The sequence below is a fragment of the Phycodurus eques genome, chromosome 9 (assembly GCF_024500275.1).
Source record: "Phycodurus eques isolate BA_2022a chromosome 9, UOR_Pequ_1.1, whole genome shotgun sequence".
Classification (NCBI taxonomy): Eukaryota; Metazoa; Chordata; class Actinopteri; order Syngnathiformes; family Syngnathidae; genus Phycodurus; species Phycodurus eques.
Genome location: NC_084533.1, coordinates 14,183,492 through 14,206,387, shown reverse-complemented (window position 1 = coordinate 14,206,387; position 22,896 = coordinate 14,183,492). Strand labels below are relative to the sequence as shown.

The 22,896-nt window shown below is 42.0% G+C and overlaps 1 protein-coding gene across 1 annotated transcript in view; it reads right to left on the bottom strand.

The window, feature by feature from the left end:
* The window catches only part of gabrb2a (gamma-aminobutyric acid type A receptor subunit beta2a), a 48,676-nt gene that overhangs the window by 23,471 nt on the left and 2,309 nt on the right, over positions 1–22,896 (bottom strand). The window contains exon 4 of the mRNA XM_061686588.1: positions 3,585–3,805. Within this exon, the coding sequence (XP_061542572.1) occupies positions 3,585–3,805 (221 nt within the window). The remainder of the gene's footprint in view (positions 1–3,584; positions 3,806–22,896) is intronic.

Here is a 22,896-nt window from a genome sequence, read left to right as displayed (position 1 = left end):
GCCCTGCGATTGGCTGGCGACCAGTTCAGGGTGTACCCCGCCTCTCGCCCGAAGTTAGCTTGGCTAGCCTCCAGCATGCCCACGACCCTAGTGAGGATGAAGCGGTACAGAAAATGGATGGATCATGTACTTTACAGTATACACTTTGAGAAGTATGAAACATTTCTGTGAATGTCGAACACTTTCAGCATTCACTGAAATTAACATCCTTGTTCGTTTGATAAAGTCACGCCTATAAAAAGAACAAGGATGTGACCTTGTTCATTTTACAGGCACGATTTTTAGTCATGACTATTCCAGCATAATCAAAACACTCACATTATGATAAAATATCAAAGCACATCTATCCACACATCTTGGTTGGGCTCTCTTAGCCAAGTCCCACCTCCTCAATTCTCCCACGATTTTCATTTTGGAATAGTTTTGTTAAAAAATTATGCCAGTGTTAAAAAAAAAATTAAAAAATTAAAAATAAAATAAAAAAACACGCAAATTGTAGTATGCCAGTGAATTATAGTATTTGAGACTCTAGCAGGATTAACATGCAAATGAACGCCAGCCCGTATCACCGACATGCACTGTGATTCCGTGACGCGTTATTAGGATTCCCACATCGTTTCCAGGAATGACACGCCCTGCTCCAATATTACTGGCTCCAGGACATGCGCCGATGCACTATGAGTGGCTGTTGTATCCCTGTAGAACATGGCCTAATAAGTATGTGACTTAAGTGTGGCGGCGTTATGTTTCCCACTAACCCTAACCCACCCTAATCCTAACCACAACTCATCCTAAACCGGTTTAAGCAACCGACCCTAGCCCTAAACCTAACCATAACAAACTTCTTTGTTTTTATTTGGTACAAATGTGATGCATGTTGGGATGCTCATCTCGTTACATCTGCGTAGCCTGCCCTTCCCTCGACGCAGGAGCCAATTATTTTCTAGTGGGGTACGTCCTGGGAATCCTAATAACGCGTCCGTGACCAGTGATACATTAGCATACATCCTGTTTTCCCAGTGAGAACTCTTCACTCTGTTGGCCATCTTGTGCACATCCACTACAGCCCTTGCAACCAGACCGCCCGTCTCTGCAGGTATGTGTCAGCCTGCTCAGAGCACTCAGGCATCTGGCCGGCCTGACTCTGACAGCAGCTTGTGTCTGGACGTGCTAGCATCAAATAAAACCTGAACCAAACCCACGGAGCAAATAATGGAGGAGCCGGGAGGCACTGACAAGGACGACGTATGTGAGGTAACAACTGCATCTCTCTGCTGCACGCACGCCCTCAAATTCACAACAAGCCCTCTCCCATCCTCCATTTCTTTTGGCAGTTATGCAAAGCATATGTGTTGGGCTTATATAATTGGCTCAGAGTGTTATGAATTACATTTCTCAACAAAATGTTGGGATGAATAATCTGGCGCAGTGCAGATGCTTTAATATTTTAAGGAGCCTTTGCGCAAGAAAGGCATCTCCGTGTCTTGCGAGAGAATGACTGAATGCAGCAACATCTTGAATTAGAAACAATTATCTTTTTTTGTTTTAAAAGCGTGTAAACTAATTGGAGATCACGTGCAATCGCGCAAACACGCTGCATGAAGGCATAAAGGAGGAGGAGGAGCCGGATCAGCAGCACAGTGACAGATGGACCACGCCGGCCTGTGCGGCCACATACGCAGCTTCAGTGCAGCTACAGAGTCGGTGTTTGTATTAAACTAATACATTATTGGTTGGGAGTTATCAATTATAGATTCCATTCTCCTCTGAGGCATGCCGGTCCAACGCCAGGCAGAGTTGACTTGCAGACGGGCTGAAGCATCTCAGTGCAATCAGACAGATCGCTTGTTTGTATCGCACTCCCTCATTATTGATCTGGACCAATCAATGATTGATTTTCATGCTCATCAAGGGACATGGGCAGCTAAATTAAGAAAGTGGCGCTTCTGCCATACACATCTCACTGAAAACATCAAAGCACCTTGGCATCCCAAAGATATACTAACAACAAGAATAGAGAAGGCAAGGACAGTCTTTCTAATACTGAAGCAAATATGGTACTTAAAACACATACTGTATCAACAAAAAAACAAAAAAACGACACATCTTTAATTGAAAAAAAGTCAGTCTTAATCTATAGATCATAAACATGAAGGACCACAAAAACAACCACCAGAGCTTTTCAAACAGATGCTCAATTCGATTTGGGCGGTCGGTTTTCCACTGCACAGTGAACACATCAGTTTAAACAAGACGTAGGCAAACGGCAATGGAGGACAAGGAGTGTCTTTTGTATTTACTGCTCAGCATTTGGGGTTTAATTGGAGAAGAGACTGAGGGCCGTGGACACACTGCTGCACATCTGCCTCAGAGTTCTGGGGACCGGGGTTCAAATCCCGGCCCCGCCTGTGGGGAGTTTGCATGTTCTCCTGGGTGGGTTTTCTCTGTGCACTCCGGTTTCCTCCCACATCCCAAAAACATGCATGATAGGTTAATGGAAGTCTCTAAATTGCCCCTAGGTGTGAATGTGAGTGCAAATGGTTGTGTGTTTCTATGTGCCCTGCGATTGGCTCGCGACTGTACTCCGCCTCCCTCCCGAAGATAGCTGGGATAAGCTCCAGCAGCCCGCGACCCTGGTGAGGATGAGCGGTGAGGAAAATGGATGGATGGATGGAAGGGCTTCCAGCTTGTCAGTTTTATGAGCTGGAAGCCCAAATTATGTAAAAATAAACAAATAAATACTTGAAATTGTTGAAGTTGTGGGCCCTGAATCTATAATCTATGAAAGTTTAACTTTTTGGAATGGAATTATGGAAATAAATAAACTTTTCCATGATATTAAAATTGTCTGGAATGGGTCTGTATTATGAGCGTTTGTGGGACAGTAAACCCCCACTTGCGGACCGAACCCTGCCAATGATAGCAAAAAAGTAATTGACACCCCCCTAAAAATGTTTGCCTATACTGCCTATATCAAAATTTGAAAAGTTTGAATCATAACTATACCACAAACTATGATCCCAAAACACTTTGATCTCATTTCAAGCTCTTCATACAACATTACCCTTAAAAATAAGTGACTTACAGAAAACTTGATTTCTATACACACGCTGTCATAACTTCCTCCGGTAATAACCTGGGCTAAACTTAAATCCTCTCCAACATACAAAAATCTTCGAACAGTCTAGATGTATCACTTGAACATATTTTCTTTACTCCAATTACTACTTTCCTATTAGCCAGGGTTTTGGTACCACCTTGTGGCATTTTAGGGTGTTGCAGAGAGAGCACAAAAAACATGAATATGTGAATTTGTGAATAGTAAACTGCGATTAGGCAGGAGTCCACTGTCCATGGTTTTATTTGTTTTAGAATTGCATGATAAGCTGGATGAAATGCTCTTGCACCACAGGTTCCTCATTCCTGCTTTAGATATTGAGTCAGTCAAATTATTGGTTCTGATATACCAGCACATGTGATTAAAAAGGCCCTGTTAGATGCAACAGATACAACTTTGTTAGCTCATTATGCTTTGTAATCAATGCATTAATAACGGCACACAAGGGCTGCTTTAAGCGGCTTACCTGAGTCCATAAAGCACGGTGCCATCAGGATGCAGGCGGATCATCCTGTTCTTGACAGTGACGCCGTGAACAAAGGACTTTTTGTCGTTGAGAAAGTAAGTGTCCGGTACCCACAGCTGGTCGGCCACTCGGTTGTCCAGAGTGAGGTTGTAGGCGATCTCGGAGTAGGAGAGCCGCTTATCCCGCCACGCTTGCTGGAAGTACATAGTCAACGTGTAGTCCTACAGAGGAGAGGAGGAAGGCAATGGGATGGCTGCTGATCCGAATTACATAAATACAATAATTCAACACACTGGATATGCCTCTGTGGAATGTTTTCACAAGGATTTAGAGTAGGATTTCAGATCAATCGCAATTAGTTGTCTATATTCGTGGAGGTTTGGTTTTTACCTCCGTCAAGCACAAAGCGCAACAGACTAGCCTCAGCATTTTAAAACGTGTAGTTTCTACTATATAGGGTGTCACTTAAAGAAGGGTTTGCAGTTTAAATAAAAAATTTAAAAAATGTCATAGTATACAGAATGTTAAAACTGCCTATATCATCGGACATTAGAATATTATTAAAATGATCTTTTGAAAAGTCATCCCTCTCTGGCCCCAATTTTATGCCTCTTTATTATTATTATTATTATTATTATTATTATTATTTTAAAACTTGTCCCACCGTGACAGGAAGAGCCTATCAGAGACTGTTGTAGCCGAGGGCGTGACCAAAGAGTGTGTCAATCATCATCACACAGCACACGCTCATAATCATGGACGCTCAGTCTACCGCACACAGCAACCTCACGCTTATAGTTTTCTTGGGCGGAGTATTATACTCCAGTTAGCAAAAAAAAAAAAAAAAAAAGTTAAAAAGAAGGAATTGGACAGCTCTCAAGACAAATCAAAGGTAAACATAATGCAATAGCTATGTAAACACACCGCCAGCATCACCATTCTCACCAGGTCGTCAGGTAAATTGATCACCTCTATAATATTTGTAATTGGTTGTACAGTCCCAAAAAAAAATCTAACCAGCAACATTTCGTGTATTGCAACTTTCCAACAGGACTACGCCATGCATGCTACCAGCGTCGTCGCTGTGGCTAACGTCAGTTAGCAGTCTCATACACCATCGTGACGGGCATGGTTTTGGTCAGGGGCGTGTGGGGGATTAGGAGTGGAGAGAGGCTACATCTTGCTAGCATCTTGAAAACTGCAGACTTCACAAGTTTCTATACATATGTTTTTTAACATTTTATTTTTCATATCGTTCAGATACCTTAAAAAATGTCCTTGATCAAAGATTAACAACATCTTTAATTGGAAAATAAATAATATTTGTGTAAAAAGTCTAATTTAACGATGAGTCTTCATCCGAAATTCTCGAGCTCAGAGGAATTTGAGTGACGTTCGAGGTTCCAAGAACCAAGAAGTTACCTGCTCGCAAACATACGGATAAACAAACAAACACAAATACAGCAGTAACACTCTACGACTTTTTCACACCAATACACACTGTACACAACTTATTTTTTCTCGCGCTGATATCACAAATTAGTACAGTGAACCCAGACTATTAATAGGAGGAAGGAGACCAAGACCTGGCACGAATAGCAACTAGCAATATGGTATTAAAGGTTAAACTCAAAATATACCACAAACTATGATCCCCAAATACTCAAATATAATTTCAAACTTATCTTACATTACCCATAAAACAAATGGCTTGCAGAGAATTTTTTTTTTTAATGCACCATATGCATATGTCACCTTCGCAACCTGTGAAAATAGCACATACTCCTTTCCTATTAGCCAGCGCTTCGTGTGCTGAGTTTTGCAGATTCATTCAGAGCATGTGTAAGTTGATGTACAAATGATGTACGCTGTCATCGCTATCTACACCATCAATCAAACTGCCAACAGAGTCGGCCTGCACGTAGATGTAAATATGACCCCATCATACATTTGTGGCCACACTCGGTGCACGCTCTGCATGCTAAGAAGGTCATCCTAAAGGTCGTTTGTGGACTGAAAGGCCACTGCTTTACCACGGGCTATGGCGACTTCGAATTTAACAATTGTCTCCTAATTTTGACATCATAACCGGTGGGTAACGTTCTCAGCTGGCTGCCTGTCGTGCTAAAAATATCCGTTTCTGCTGGAACAAATGACGAAACTTTCCGCTTTATTGAAACCATTTTGCCTGGGACGCAAATGGCCTATAGCTTTCTCCAGCTGGGGCTTCACCGCTCTCTTTGCTCCTGGCTCGCTTTGCTTTTAATTCTGCTTCGTGATGAAGAACCAGAGGTAACGAAGAGATGGCAGCAAGAGCTAAATATTTGTGCTTTTACACCTCATCTCTCTTTCTCTGCTTCTCACTCTTGACACCCACACACCCACAGAGAAATACAGCACTGCGGTGTTATGTACTCTTTTACGGTGTTGTGCAGAGCCATTTGTGTAATGAAGGCATACAGCCTGTAAAACAAGGCCTTCATCATGGCTCACTACAATGTTTTCCCTGAGTCATTCTTTTTTTCATTGCACACCGCCGTGACAAAGCAATCGCCACTTTTCGGGTCTCGCTCATTCGCAACCAAAATGCTGTATAAAACGGTATCGAAAAATACATGAGCTCCTGCCATGTTGATGTTGTTGCAGGAGTGAAAAGTCAAGCAAGGACTTTGGTGTCCTTGCCCCGTTACCCAGAGTTCCCACTGAACCTTCTCGTCTCACGCTCGCTCCCTCTCACATTAGCTGGCTGCTGATCGCACGGCTCCATCACCAATGGGATCGTTAGCTGCTGCTTGACAGACACGTCGCACACACTCACGCAGCATCTCGGTCGCCATGTTGAGGAAGCACAGGCAGTTTGAATTGTTGCAATTGTTATTTATTCTATGTCCCCAATTTCCATTTTGACTCAAACCTCCTTCTTTTCGCTCAAAGCTGTTATCATTGCAGTACCTCCACATTTTTGGTCATTACATTTAGGATGTGACATTAAATAGGACAGGGACAAATACAATAAATCCTGCAAAACTTAAATTTGCTTTTCGTTCTCTTTTCAACTGAAAGTTGCCTCTTTATTTATTCTCAATTATTTAAGTTTTGAATCGTTTTTGCAATAAAACAAATTTAGTTAATTAAGTGTGTTAAGAATTGTCCATGCCTCACCTACAATAAAATATAACCATTAGTGATGAGTATTAAAAAAAAGTTACCGGTATAAGAAATAAAACACTCATTCACTTCTCCATTATAACATAACGATTCCAAAAACATGCACGTTAAGTTCACTAAAGACTCTAAATGTACTCTATATGTGCTACATACGTCCGCATTCCGCGAAACGGGTGCAAACACTTCCTCTTGGTTCGGGTGAACGGTGAAGGGGCTCTGACAAAGCAACCCTAGGGACTTTAAACGTCTACAGTGTCTTTTTTTAACAAAAGATGTTACCACAGAGCCACCAAATATTACAATACTTACAAATATCATATAATATTTGTATCAATAAATAATATATATGTATTTTACTTTTGTCCGGATACACCAGCCATAAAGAAAACAAAATTCCAGTTCGTCTTCAAACAATCATGTAATCAAACCGTAGTTATGTTCGTTAGCGTAGCATGCGGTGAAAGTCAGCTATCTCGTTTTCAGGGTTTGGTCACGTGACATTCCGCATATAGCGGATTGCCCATAGGTGTTAAAGCGAGTGTGAATGGTTGTTTGTCGACATGTGCCCTGTAATTGGCCCTGGCCCTCACCCAAAGACAGCTAGGATTGTTTCCAGCTCATCCGTGATCCTAATGAGGACAAGCGCTATAGAAAATGGATCGTAGGAAAAAGGGAAGCTCTAATCAAATCATCATTGCCTCTCTTCTTTTAAAGCGTCAAGCCAAGACAGTAGGGGAGTAAAAAAAAAATTTAAAAAAAATTAAATCTATATTATTGGAAATTAGCTACAAAAATAATCAATTTTAAAAAGAGTAGAATAGCAGAAAAGTAGGAAATATCTTAGCGTGTAGCTCATGGCAGTTTCTGGTTTGTGCAATATTTGCGGCTGCACAGGGCGACATTTCTGGGGTGGCTGCAGCGTACCCAAAAGAAAAATAAATTGCTACGTGAAATAGTTTTCCATAGGCATCATTGCATGTAAATCATGAATGATTGTATGGAAATTTGGTACCCACTTATAGAGAAACCCTCTGTCGAGATTTGAAAATTGTCAAGGTTTTGGTGTCTTGTTTTTATTCGTGCCCAGTTAAGTGTGTGTGTTGTTGTGTACATTTGTGACTATGCTGATGCAGCGAACACCTGCATGTTGCCTCCTGGCTGTGCTGTGATGTTGCTAGCGCAATTAAGTTTACAGATGGTACCGTCACACGCACACCGCTGGGCATTTCTCCCTATTGATAATCCTCTAATGGAACCCCCTTCTGAATACATTGACTCCATTTTGCTTTGTGATGACACATTGGAAATATCCATACTACACATTGGGAAACATTTATTTGGGAAATCATGCATCCATTTTCTATTGTACTTCAGTCTCCTTTGGGGTCATGAGTGAGCTGGAGCCTATCCCTGCTGGTTTTGGACAGGGTATACCCCGGACTGGTCACCAGTCAATCACGGGGAATGTTTAGCAAAGTTCTTTTTATTTTTTGGCAACTCCGGCAAAAATGTTTGCCCCCACACAGAGGGGCACTTTGCCTGAAATAGGGGCACTTCTCCAAAAGGTGGGACCCCCTGTTGCGTCGCCTCTGTGTATATATATATATATGTCTACGTGCATATATATGTACTGTATATGTGGCGCGGTGTCCGACTGGTTAGCACGTCAACGTCACAGTTCTGAGGACCAGGGTTCAAATCCGAAGTACAAAGTACAGATGAGGGAGAGCGGGTGAGAAAGGCAGCACGCAGCATCCCCAAAAGGAGCAATAACCGAGACCCCGTGTAGGAGTGTGCGTTCGCAGAGCGACCTTCACTCTCCTTGTCACAAACTCCATTAACGTGACGCAGACAGCTCAGTGAGCACCAATGAGGGAGACATCTTGTGGAGTGGAGAGCACTGAATAAAAAAGAAGCATGACAGCACCCCGAATGCATAAATGCAGTGAGGATCCACAGAGGGCGCAGCCGGCTTGGAATGCATCAAGGCTGGTTGCACAGCGACAGCAGCATCACGGTTGTGTTTGTGGGGCTAACAACCGCCCATTAGGAATCTGACAGATTGACAACGACTATGTTTGTGTTTCCCTGAGAAATCTGACAGGCCACTGTTGTTACAAGACCTCCATTACGACTACATCAGCCGTCATAGCCGATACGGGAGTGAAGTGCCGATGAACACACATTTATGTTGCACGGATTTGATGTCTCTTCGCCACGGAACCGCGTCCTTCTCTGTAGCGCCAACCAGTACAGAGGAAACAGTTTATGCTTTATCTGTAAACTGTAATCAAATTCCAAATGATCAGTATCAACTGCTGTTTTCACCTAAATAGCGGATGTGTTTTTTTGCTGCAGATGAAAAATGAATTCAAAATAATTAGTCCTGCGATTGGCTGGCAACCAGTTGAGGGTGTACCCCGCCTCCTGCCCGATGACAGCTGTGATAGGCTCCAGCACGCCCGCGACCCTAGTGAGGAGAAGCGGCTCAGAAAATGGATGGATGGAAATAATTAGTCTGTATGCTACAGCACAGTGCCCTAGTGGTTAGCACAGTTCTGAAGTCCGGGCTTCGAATCGCAGTTCTGGCCTTCTGGTGTGGAGTTTGCATGTTCTCCCTGTGCTGGTGTGTTTTTTGTCTGAGTACTCCAACTTCCTCCTGCATTCCAAAACCATGTGCGTTAAGTTAACTGAAGACTAAATTGTGCGTAGGTACAATTTGGTGCATTTAAGTGTATTTTTTTTACATTTCTTTTAGCATTCGTGACATGAAAATTGTATGCAGTTTCATCTCTAGTATACAATTTTGGCATTTCCATGGTCAAACATTTTGCGGCAAGTACCAAAATAAGTAAGCACTTTTTAGCACCCTTCTGTATGGGTACCAACTGCCGTTGATGGTGCTGAAGGGTGGAGGGATAAAATTGCACATCCACTGTTCACAATGTGTTCATTCAACTGCGCTCATTGTATTTGCTTACACGGAGACTGAAAATGAAACCCTGTATTAAGGGTTAAAACAGCATCGGAACGACCTGACCTGACATTGCTCGTATGATGCTCTTTGGCGTTTGCAGTCAATGAGCTGTTTTTCAGCCAATTAGCTTCAGTGGAGAAAGTGCCTGACAGAATGATTAAGGAAGTCATCAACACATTAAAGGCCCTTAATGGAGATGTCTAACTAACAACCAACGACAACTTTTTTGACCCTGCACCAGCCTTTATTCGTCTACAGTGGGGACAAGTTCAACCTGGCATCCCTTTGGTACTGAATAGTCTTGAAAAGAAATTGTTTTAAAACCAAAAATCCATTTGAAATTTCATACCTCCGCCATTCAATTTACACCCTGAACTGGTCGCCAGCCAATCGCAGGGCACGTATAAACAAACAACCATTCACACTCACATTTACACCTACGGGCAATTAATTAACCTACCATGCATGTTTCTGGGAGGAAACTGGAGTACCAGGAGAAAACCCACGCAGAATATGCAAACTCCACACAGGCGAGGGCGGATTTGAACCCAGGTCCTCAGAACTGAGAGGCAGATGTGCTAACTAGTCGTCCACCGTGCCGCCATAAAATATAATATAATATAATTGGTGTGTGAAAGTGAATGTAAACGGTTGTCTATATGTGCCCTGTGATTGACTAGCGACCAGTCCGGCCTGCCTCACACCCGAAGTCAGCTGGGAGAGGAGCCAGTTCACCCGAGACCATTATGAGGACAAGCGGTACAGAAAATGGATGGATGGATAATATAATAATATGCAGTATTGTTCATGTTTTACAAATAAAAAGGCAGTAATGGCTCATGTCATGCGTCACAGATATACAGTACTTAGTATTTACAAACAAGGAAGGCCCAGTCTCCGCGGATTAAATATAAAGCGGAAAAGCCCAGTTTGCATGGAAGAAAGCCCTGGGATTAAGTGTTGTTCTTTGCTTATAATTATGCTTCTGACCATATTAAGATGCACGTCCACTTAGCATAACTAATGACTTTGTCCTGCAGCTGCCGTTCGTATCTTAAAAGCTGGCTGGAGAGCTCAGTGGAGTCAACAGAGCATTCCAAAATAAATGACTTTTTGCAATTAAAGCATAATTTGTGCCGATAACAATGATGGATGGTCAGGAAATGAAAGTAAAACAACGATCAACGACAAAGATTCGTGTTTTGAATAATACATTTTCATTATTCATTTCAGTCATGCGATTAATACAGCTGCTGTGTGCTCGAAGTTGGCATAATCAGGATTTAGCGCAACTTCCCATCGTTAATATCATGTTGTTCTTCTGACTGAAAACTGCAGTGGTGCCATCAGGTACGAGTTTAATTCGTTCTGTGACCACACTCCTAACTCAATACACTTGTATCTCAAATCATCTGTAAATGAATTAAATGAATGGAAATGCCATTAATCCATTCTGTCCCCCAAATAAAATCAAAAATGTTTTTTTAATGAAGACAAATATAGCGCTCTATAATACTGTATTTTAAAGTAAAAACATAATTAAATAGAGGCGGCACGGTGGACGACTGGTTAGCACATCTGCCTCACAGTTGTGGGGACCGGGGTTCAAATCCCGGCCCCGCTTGTGTGGAGTTTGCATGTTCTCCCCGTGCCTGCGTGGGTTTTCTCCCAGCACTCCGGTTTTCTCCCACATCCCAAAAACATGCAGGGTAGGTTAATTGAATACTCTAAATTGCCTGTAGGTGTGAATGTGAGTGCGAATGGTTGTTTGTTTCTGCGTGCCCTGCGATTGGCTGGCGACCAGTTCAGGGTGTACCCCACCTCCTGCCCGATAGTAGCTGGGATAGGCTCCAGCACTCACGCGACCCTTGTGAAGATAAGCGGAACGGATGATGAATGAATGAATAATTAAATAGAATCTCAAGATGAACACGTCATGACTTAATGCCTCAATTCAATACATTGTGTTGCTCCTTTTAGTGTGCCCACCTTGACCACAGGAGGCAGCATAGTACAGTCATACAGACATCAGTAAGCTGTTATAATACTAGTTGTATTTCGCAGAGAATAAAGACTATATGCCTGTGAGAATTGCAGCCAAATAGTGCATTCCAAGTAGCTTCAGTTGCTTCAAGATGTGATTAAAAAGTAATCCTCAATGAACAGGAATCAGAAAAATCAATTCATTTAATATTAAGCCTTTGCCAAGTAACTAATTTCCCAAAGGTGTTTCAATGTTTTTGTTAAAAATCAACAGACTGACGGCTTCCGAACATTAGCAGAATAAAAAAAATTAATACATGAAAAATTCACCTTATAATCATCACGTTTTTGAATGAAAGCATTTCCATCCAATTTGAACAAAATGTGCAACATATATGCTGGGTAGCTAGTTTAAACCAGATGTGATTCACCTGGAAAATGTTCTACATACATGTTTTTTACGGTTACATCTCAATGTGAAATGTCATCAGGCCTGGTTGTAATTTGAGATTTTACTACACCCTTGAATTAAAATTGTACAGTATATCCTTTTTAGTTTTTCAGATACTGCTGTTCACTTATTGATTTTGTAGGTGGGAAATGTGTAAGCCTTGGTGAAGGTCTGCTATCTCCGAGTACATGTAAACTAATAAAAAGAATACACACCAACAAAACTGTGCACGCATCTGCTAGAATCTAAATGTTCGAAAGATGTTTTCTTCTCTTGAAGAAAATATCCTCGGATTCCGCAAAAAAAGAGAGTGAGAGAGAGGTAGTGTTGTCATGGCAACGCTGAATAAAAATAACACAAGCTTGTTTTCCACACACTGAAAATAAAACAGAACAGGATCAGTTTGGACAAACGCGATCAAAATTGTCATTAAGTCACACACGCACACGCACACACACACACAAGAATGCGTCTCCCACGCAGACATGCAGGAACTTGTTTTGTTTTTTTATGCCTGGTCATGTGACGGCCACGTCCCATTACTAATGTCAGTGTAATGACGGTTCTAAAGGCAATGCTCACGCCTCACTAATTCCTCCGTCGTGGAAGCCACCACTGCGGGTTTGTTTAAATCTTTAAATTCAAAGGCAGCTAATTAACATTCAGAGAGGAGTTTTATTTTGCAGACAGCGAGCTCAGGTATTTTACATGTAATTAACAAGCAGGATGAGGTTTGGGGGGCATGGGGGGGGGGGGGGGGGGGGGGTGTACAGCCTAATTCCAGCCTGGCACTGATTGTTACGATGGACTACATGCCGAAGATGCAACGCGGACACATAGTTTGAATTAATCAGCTGCAATTCTCATGCACATTTGGATCCCACGTGTGTGCTTCCGCTGTTACGGAAAAATATGCAACCCGTCAGAATTTTGTCACCCCAGGGGGCATTTGGGAGTTTGACAGCAAATGAGAAGAACACTTACATTAATTAATCGTAAATTGCGACCACTGGATTACAACTACTTGAATAGAGAGGGGGGGAGGGAGAATTTAGAGATTTCTTGTCCTTGAGTTCTGAATACAGCTGTTACAATTTATGATAGGACAACCTGCCAAGTTTATGCCGGTAATGTATTTCTTCTTCTTCTCTTTTACTGTCAAACTCTCAAACGCACGCAATGTCCGACATCGCCCCCTTGGGTCACAAATTCAAACGGTTGCAGATTCTTCCGGCCATCACTCTACATCTCACAAGACAGCACCTGAAAAAATAAACTATGTTGGACCTTCCTTGTGTTTGTTCATTTGTTAGTTAAGAGGCTATTTCCTGGTTCGCGAAGAATGAGCTGGGCATTCCATTTGCATTCTGGGGCACGGGAGACACTACCACGATACAACAAAAAGAGAAAATAAGGCTAGATTTACACTTCAGGTCCAAGTGACCAATTCCAATTCAATGCCTAGACTTATCAGATTTTTTTGGGAATGTCCGCATTGAGGTTCAGGGTTCAAATCCAGACTATGGCTTTTCCTATGTGGAGTTTGCATGCTTGCGTGGGTTTTCACAGTCTTCCTTCCACATTCCCAAAACATACACGTTAAGTTAATTGAAGACTCTAAATTGTCTTTATGTTTGAATATGAGTGTAAATGGTTGTTTCTCTATATGTGGCCAGCGATTGGTTGGCGACCAGTCCTCACCAAAGGTCAGCGAAGGTAGGCTGCAGCTCAAAAGCAATATCCATATCGATACGACTGTTTTTACATTAACTGAACACGTGAAACAAACTTCATGCACAATCGCCCAAAACACACGCAAATAACTCCACAATTGTCAACTCCGGGCAGTGAAAACACAGAAGTAAACAATAATTCATAAACAATACAAAAATTAACCATTATATACCATTTAAATTTGGGTAATCTTAAGGTTACTCAACTGGCCTCCATCCGCAATTATCTTGCCTCTTTAATAATTTACACACTACTAATGTAGAATGCTTAGACCATTTTTAATGGTCAAATCAATTGCTGTCATTTTGATTTTCCCTGAGCGGCATTCCATATCGCCCATATCAGAAACCGCGCCTGGACTGATTCCGATATCCAGTTTCATGTGTTTTATTTTCTATTCACGCTGCCATGATGCATATACGAATTATGGTAGTCAAAAATCGGAATTGTGTCACTTGACCCATGCGGTGGAAATGCAGCCTAAATTCCTGCAACAAATTTGCATTGGTTTGTCCATCAGTGTGTTCATGAAAGATGACTTAATGGAAGGACAGGGCTGACTCTTTTGGGTTCATGGACATGGTCACGGTTCAATCTGAATTCAAAAGGAAATAAAGAGAATCAGTCCCTATAAAAATAAATAAATAAATATGGATATGGGCACCATATTCTCATTTGTCTGTCAATTTATGAGTGAGCAAGTTACAGCCCGGATTACGGTCATGAAGAATAGACAGACAGGACTCAACCATTTGCATTCTGGGGCAGGAGGAACGACCAAAGATGTTTTGTGGTTATAAACGGTGTGCAATGAACTCGTTTGTGCCCCTTTCAATGTGCAAGCCAACTGCAGGAATACATTTTCTTTATTTGTCACTGTTTTTCATTCGATTATTTTATATCTATGCGGTACAACAAGACAGTTGTTGTGACTTTCGGCTTCACCCAATAATTACACTTTATAAAATCAATTGATTTCTTTACCTTCTCTATTTTAAGTTTTTAGACAATGCACTGCTTTTTTTTCTTTATTAAAACACAACAAAAATGGTGATGATATATTGGGGCTGGAACAGGTTACTAACAATTCAATTAATTGAATTGAATTGAATTAATTGGAGTAAATTGAATTACGATCTTGGTCACAGAACGAGTGGAACTTATATGTCAAGGTACCACTGTATTACAGAAATTGGTTGTGTAGTTTTTGTGTGATCCGACCAAGAAAAAAAGCAAACAAGACCTCTTGCCTTTATGCAATAAAATTTAAAAAAAACAACATTCACTATGACATGAGTCCAACTACAAATTCCTGTTCCATTCCAAAACATGCATCTACTCCGCCGCCTCGGCAACTTCATTGAGCCCAACCAAAATGTTGAGTTCATTCTCCACCAGAGGCGTTTGTATCTTTAATTAGACGAGCGGGCAGCTGTTCACAACCCAGACCCGCTCACTGCTATGATGACGGGCCAACAATGATCTCACGTCAGCTTCTTTCACACGTCCTCCATTTTGCTTCATCCCCATATCACTTTAACGTTGTTCTAAGGCGATGATGTAAAGCTCCAAGTCAGTCCTGTCAATGCATGAATTACTTAAGAAGCCGATGAATGTTATTGTATTGGCTAGCGTGTTTTTAAGTGTGAGCTCATTCTGATGTCATGGTCTGCGTTTTTGGGTTCTGATTATTTAGTTTAGTTTAGTTTAGTTTAGTTTAGTCTCGGCGGCACGGTGGCCGACTGGTTAGCGCGTCAGCCTCACAGTTCTGTGGACCCGGGTTCAATCCCCGGCCCCGTCTGTGTGGAGTTTGCATGTTCTCCCCATGGCTGCGTGGGTTTTCTCCGGGCACTCCGGTTTCCTCCCACATCCCAAAAACATGCATTAATTGGAGACTCTAAATTGCCTGTAGGCACGACTGTGAGTGCGAATGGTTGTTTGTTTCTATGTGCCCTGCGATTGGCTGGCAACCAGTTCAGGGTGTACCCCGCCTCCCGCCCGATGACAGTTGGGATAGGCTTCAGCACGCCCGCGACCCTAGTGAGGAGAAGCGGCTCAGAAAATGGACGGATGGATAGTTTAGTCTCTTGGTTACAGTCTCCCACCTGTTCTCGTCAACCAATCAGCTCCCTCCAGCCACTCGTGTCTTGTCCAAGTGTTCCTCATTGTGTCTTGTCAGTTTGCTTGTATTTAGTTCCCTGGTTTCTTTCAGTCCATGTTGGGTCATTGTCGCATGTCATTTGTTGCTCAACAAGTCGACTAATCTGTTCAACCACGAGTAACTATAATATTAGAAACAGCTCTCATTATGATGCAGGGCATTTGAACATGAACACCACTGATACCGCAGACAATACCTATAGATATAATTTTTGTTTTGATCTCATTAGATTGTAGACAGTGTCAAAACATGGATGATATGTATTTGGACTTGGATAATAAGATCACAGATCTCATAAAGGTTTCATCAACTAGGCACGACAGCAGGGCGAATCAAAAGTCATCTTTAAATTGGTCGATAGGAAGACGAGATGCCAAAAACGCGTGACTAGCGATTAGTCAACTTCAAGCGTTAAACATCGATGTGGAGTAGTCAAGTCGACTAATCGGTTCAAGCCCAAGTAACCGCAGTATCGGAAACAGCTCTCAATAGTTGAACATACTGCAGTTAATACCCCCTAACAAAATTCTTATTTTGATCTCATTAGATTGTAGACAGTGTCAAAACATGGTGTGATCTGCATGGCTGTAGACAATCCCAATCCCAATGCACAGTTGTTTATGACACCTTATGGAACAAATCAGATTTCACTAACATTGTAAGGTCAGTTTCCTTTGCTTTGATAGTTGCTTTACACATACTGGTCATTTTATTAGGTACAGATAGGGCAGATCCATCTGTTTTTTCCCCCCACTTGTCCTCACTCGCGTCACAGGTGAGCTGTAGCTTATCCCAGCAGAGTTCGGGCAAGAGGCGGTGCACACCATGGACTGGTCGCAAACCAATCACTCACGTTAAACACAGATGAAGAATTTAAAGATTTCATTGAACCTAAGAAGTATGTTTTGGGAATCTGGGAGGAACCAGGACTGGGAGAAAATGCACTCCCACACAGTGGGAACATGCAAAGAGAGAGAGAGAAAGAGAGAGAGAGAGAGAGAGAGAGAGAGAGAAGGAGAGAGAGAGAGAAAGAAAGAGATTCAAAACCCGAAACTGAACTGTGAAGCTGACCTGCTTACCACTATCAATCAACCAAACTTCATTTACACAGCACTTTTCATACATAAAATGCATCTCAAAGTGCCTTTGATGGATTGAAATCAAACCCTCCCGTCACTTGTGCACATAGAATATACAGTTTAAAAATATTGATATAATGGCCTAAAAACCTGAGGCTGGGTACAGAGCATCCAGGTGAGGAAACATCAACTCAAGGAGCAGTCTGCACCAGGACCAGATCACAGCCCACAGGCACGGAGTCCCCAATGCAGCGGTGCAGCAAGTGCCACTCAACAGCAACGGAGGACCCCAGGAGGCAGGACCGTGGCCACAGGCCATTGCAGCTCCCATTGCAGAGGGTTCCTTCGGACTATTTCACAGTGTTGCCCTCTTTCCAGAGATAGTAAGTACTAATTTAACAATGCCTTTGTCATTGTGATTGTCGGTGGTGTAGAACTACGTCTACACTACAACACAATACTGTAAGTTTCGAATACCTCTCATCAAGCTAAATAGTGTAACTAATAGGGATTGAACGACATAAGATTTTTTGGGAGTCGACGATAACGTGATGAAACTCGAGCCAAAGTCAATTAATCGATGACATCATTGACATTTTCCAGCTCAGTACAGCATGAATGTCGCGCTCCGTGTCGTAAAGCTACATAAGTGTCGCGATGCTAGTGTGTGTTGTATCGTACAACTTGCATCCATTCATCCATTTTCTATACTGTTTGTCCTGCTCAGGGTCATGGGGAGCTGGAGCCTACCTGGTTCCGGGCTAAAGGCGGACTACGCTCTGGACTGGTCGCCAGTCAGTCGCAGGCCACATATAGGGACAGAGAACCATTCACTCTCACTTTCATTCCGTCACTGAGTGGGAACTGAACCCATGCTGCCTGCACCAAATTAAGCCGACCACTACACCATCATGACTGCAATAGAACTTCGATGAAGAATACAAATATTTTGGCGAAGAAGACGTTTCACCAGTCAGTCCCATGATCCCACTGTCGCTGGTAAGAATCTTTTAAGTCTAGCAGCAATCGGAATAGCTGAAGCTAGCAAGGCTAACCACTGCGCTCTTCCACAACTTTTTTATTTTCATACTCTCAGACCCGCAGAGGCGTATGAAGACTGTGTCGCCTTGTTGGCCGGACGATTTGCTGCACTGCAGAGTGTAATAGTTTGGCGACGGCAGCAGACGGGCTAGTAAAAGACATGATGAGCGATTAGTCAACTTCAAGCGATAAACGTCAACAAATCGACTAATCTGTTCAACCACTAGTAACTATAATATTAGAAACAGCTCTCGTTATGATGCAGGGCAGTTGAACATGAACACCACTGATACCGCAGGCAATACCTATAGACAGATTTTTTGTTTTGATCTCATTAGATTGCAGACAGTGTCAAAACATGGTGTGATGTGTATTTGGAGCAGGATAACAAGATCGCAGTTCTAATGATGGGTTCATTAGCTGGCCAAAAAAAAAAAAAAAAACTTGGATCAGACAACGAGAGGAATAATAACCTTCACCTCTCCCCCACCTTCCTCATCCTCCCTGTGTTGTTTGCTAAAAGCATTCTGGCCTGATGTGGAAGATCAAAGCAACCCAGCACCAAGTGGGGGTCACCAACTTCAATCCCCACAATCATGCTTGCACTGCTGATATTATTGATTTCGGAGAGATCGATTTTTTCAGGTTCTGTGATCTCCTCCATTTGAAGAAAAGGGGAGGACGTTGCGACCTGTTATGTAAGTTGCAGGGCGATAGCAACCAAGTTTGAGCGCAAATGTAGTCATGTCAGATTTGAGACAGATGTGGCGGGCTTTTCATAAGACAAATTCTCTGTCATGGCATCAGGGGGCTGCATGACGTCAGTCACCATTCAGCGTTTGAGCACAGTTTTGTGTTATGCTCCACACAAGGATGTACGAAGCAGTGTTTTTTTCCACATGAACGCTCGCGTGGACACCCAGTTCTTAAGTAAGAGGAGCCTTTGGAGCAAGGCAGAGGTGGATTACATGGCTCCTGATGCCAGAGTCACAGCCAGGGATCCAGTCAAAGCAGTGGGAGGGAAAGGATGGAGGCGGGAGCGAGAATGGGAGGTGAAAAACCAGTGAATGGGTTTCTATTTCAAATCTCCCCCGGACCCCCGAGGCACTTCCGCTGTGGCTGCATCCTTCACCAAAGTAAAGCATTTTGCTCATCTCAGACCATTCAGTTGTTGTGATTGTGCGGTGCGAGCTCACGTATACGTCTGTGTCCGTGCAGCTAAAAAAATGGCCTTCAGTGGCACTTCCGGCGCACGTTGCAGAGGCGCACAAATCAAAACCTACAGAAAACACTTTGATGGCTTTCGCTTAAAAATGGCGCTATGAATAATTGAAAACACCACCACTTCCAAACCTTCTTACTATTTTTCATGCTATTATATAACAAGTCTCTTCTGTTGGGCCATTTTTTTAATCCTTCTGCAAACAAAAGCTTTCATATACCGTACAGTATTTCCTCAATGGACTCCATGCCCCAATTAGTCTGCAAGTGCGTCATCCCCTTAAGACATAGAAATGCCTCCCTCAAACACATGCAAACTTTCCCAGTGCAAAAAATATATATTTTACCTGCAATAACCTCCTACTATAAATTGACAAATTTGAAGTTTGAACTCTGTTGCACCTACTGAAGCATGTAAACCACAGGTATCAAACAGAAGGCCTGGTGGCCAAATCTGAGCCGCCACAACATATTTTGTAGCCTACTAAAGCAAATAAAGTGTCTACTTGTGTGTTTCTTGGATGAATGGATTTATTTTGCCAGAAAATCTGTACCGAAAATTTTCTTCACTTTTTAGACTTTAAAAAAAAAACAATAATAAAATCGAGCAATACAGTGGTGCCTTGAGATACAAGTTAAATTTGTACCCTCACCACACTCGTAAATCAAAATACTTTGACATCAAGTCATCTTTCCACAGTGAAATCAATTCAAATGCCATTACTCTGTTCCAACCTCCCCCCAGAAAATAATTTTGTGTTTTTTTTAATGCGGAAAATTAGCACTCTATAATATTGCAATTTATTAAAACATAGAGTAGTAGCATAATTCAATAGAATGAAAAGAATTAAGCAGTTTGTGATTTAATGCCACAATCTAATTGATCGTGCTGCTCCTTCTGGTATGTCCACCTTGGCCACCAGGAGGCAGTATAATACTGCACAGTCGTCTAGACACAAATGAAGAAGATTAGACTTCTTCTACTTCTTCTTCTTCTTCTATGATGACTCATTAAGGTTCTATAATATTAGTCATTTTTCAGAGGATAAAGAATACAGTATATGCCTGTGAGTATTGTTGCAATATCTGTCTATGGTAGACATAGACTACCATAGACAGATATACAGGCTTGGAAGAGGCCTCCCCCTCAGATATTGTCTGTCTGCTCTACCATTTGTATTCAAATATACATTGCTTCTAAAATGTCAATCGCGTTTTGTATTGTTTGTTAGCATTAAGCTAAGCATATTTTCCTAAGGCAAAGCTATGTTGTTTTCAATACACTATGCATGATTCTCTTTTTTTACATTTACTTTTGAACTTCAACTGAGAGGGCCACTAAGCAGCTTGAAGTCTACTTTTTGATTAATTCTTCACTAGTTGCCAACCTGCTGTTTATTGCGAAGTGACTTGAGTTCACTTCCACCATTCAGAGCTCGAATCTCAAGTTTGCGCTCGCAAGTTAAAACAAAAAAAATCGGCCAAAAGATGCATCTTGAAAAACTCACTCGTGTCTCAAGGCACCACTGTAGTTATGTACTTCAGTATTTGGTTGCCACCTTTGACCCTGACTTTTGATTTCAAATTCCGTTTGTTGTTAAAAATACATATAATAATGAATTGCAGAGCCAATTGTGTTTCAGATAATGAGGTGATTCTACATACATTATTTCCACAGTCATAACGGCCCACTGAGGGAACCCATAACTACGATGTGCCCCATGATGGAAATGAGTTTGACACCCCTGACAGTCTCTCCGATGAATTAAAATGTGTAGGCAAACCCGGCTCAGTACTGAGATGATCGACTGCTTAATAAAAACGTTTTACATTCCAGTAAATTTGTTTTAAACTCCAGTGTCATTTTCCGAAAGTTAAACATACCACAAATATTTGATTTTTGTTCAAATGAAGGAAGGGAAAGGAATTTATAACACCCACTTCCACTCTAGTTACTGCTGGTGAATGTAGGTTAGCTTCACAAAATGTGAGCCATTATTAGGTGATCCTCTTGTACTAAATGCTTAACTTTTTGCACGGTTGTCGCAACCAAAAAAAGGAATCCAGAAAAAGGGTCTGTGCTTGAGGTTTCATCAACACATGCAAGCATTCAGTTTAACCACACTTACAGCCATGAATGTTAAGACGAATCAAGAAACACTTTTCAGCTAGAGAGCACCAAAACCCTCAGCAAACCAACATCGGTAGAACCTCTAAAGTTTTAGGTGTTAAAATTCTGTGTTTGTCCACAGTGGTTGTCTTATTTTGACATTTGTTCGCCAGTTAAGAATGTTTAAAATTATAGATATACGAGGCACCTCTGTGACACAAATAACTGTTGACTTCTCTTTGATAAACACAACATTTATATCCATCCATCCATCCATCCATCCATTTTCTGAGCCGCTTCTCCTCACGAGGGTCGCGGGCGTGCTGGAGCCTATCCCAGCTGTCATCGGGCAGGAGGCGGGGTACACCCTGAACTGGTTGCCAGCCAATCGCAGAACATTTATATCTTTATCAATAACTCCCTTTGGAGCTCACTTGTCAACCACCTGTTTCCCTCTCCCAATCACCGTCACTCCCCTTACACACACTGCGCATGTCATAACCTTCTGTCTGTTGGACAGTAGAGGGTGCTGGAATACAATGGAGTAATGCAAGAAACTATGGTGCATCATTTATTATATGATAATATAATAAATGATGCACCAATGATGCACCATAGTTAATAATAACCTTCTAATCTTGTATTTTTTATTAACATCTTAACTTTTATGACATTTATTTTACACTTTTATAACAGTTAAGAATGTTGAAATATTACTTTTGCTGTTGTTGTTGTTGTCTGTACAATTCAGGTTTCAATCATGGCCACAGTTTGAATGGAAAGGACTTTGTTCTATTTCCTAATCACCATTTTTTTTTAACCCTCCAATCTTTGTGAGATTATTACAATACTGAAAACCTTTTTTAAGATTTTGTTTTTAAGATATTATGATTCAGTTTAGGACAGTGGACATCGGAACCCCAGACATGTGAAACTGGACCTAGATGGCAATCAGTTAGTCCCAAAGACAATAACAAAAAGTGAATATAAGAATTTTCACATTTTGTTTTGCTTTGTTGCGCGTATTTGGGATGATACTTCACAAAGCAATTCCCCTTTTTGGAAACCCAAAGGAGTCACTGATGGTGTAGTGGTACACTCGCCTGACTTTGGTGCAGGCGGCGTGAGTTCAGTTCCCACTCAGTGACGGTGTGAATGCGAGTGCGAATGGTTGTCCGTGTCTATATGTGCCCTGCGACTGACTGGCGACCAGTTCAGGGTGTAGTCCGCCTTTCGCCCGAAGTCAGCTGGGATAGGCTCCGGCGTCCCGTGACCCTAACCAGGATAAACCGGTGTTGAAAATGGATGGATGGATGGATGGATGGATGGATGGATGGATGGAAACCCAAAGGAATACCTTGCATCTTTATGACATCAAGTTCAGGAG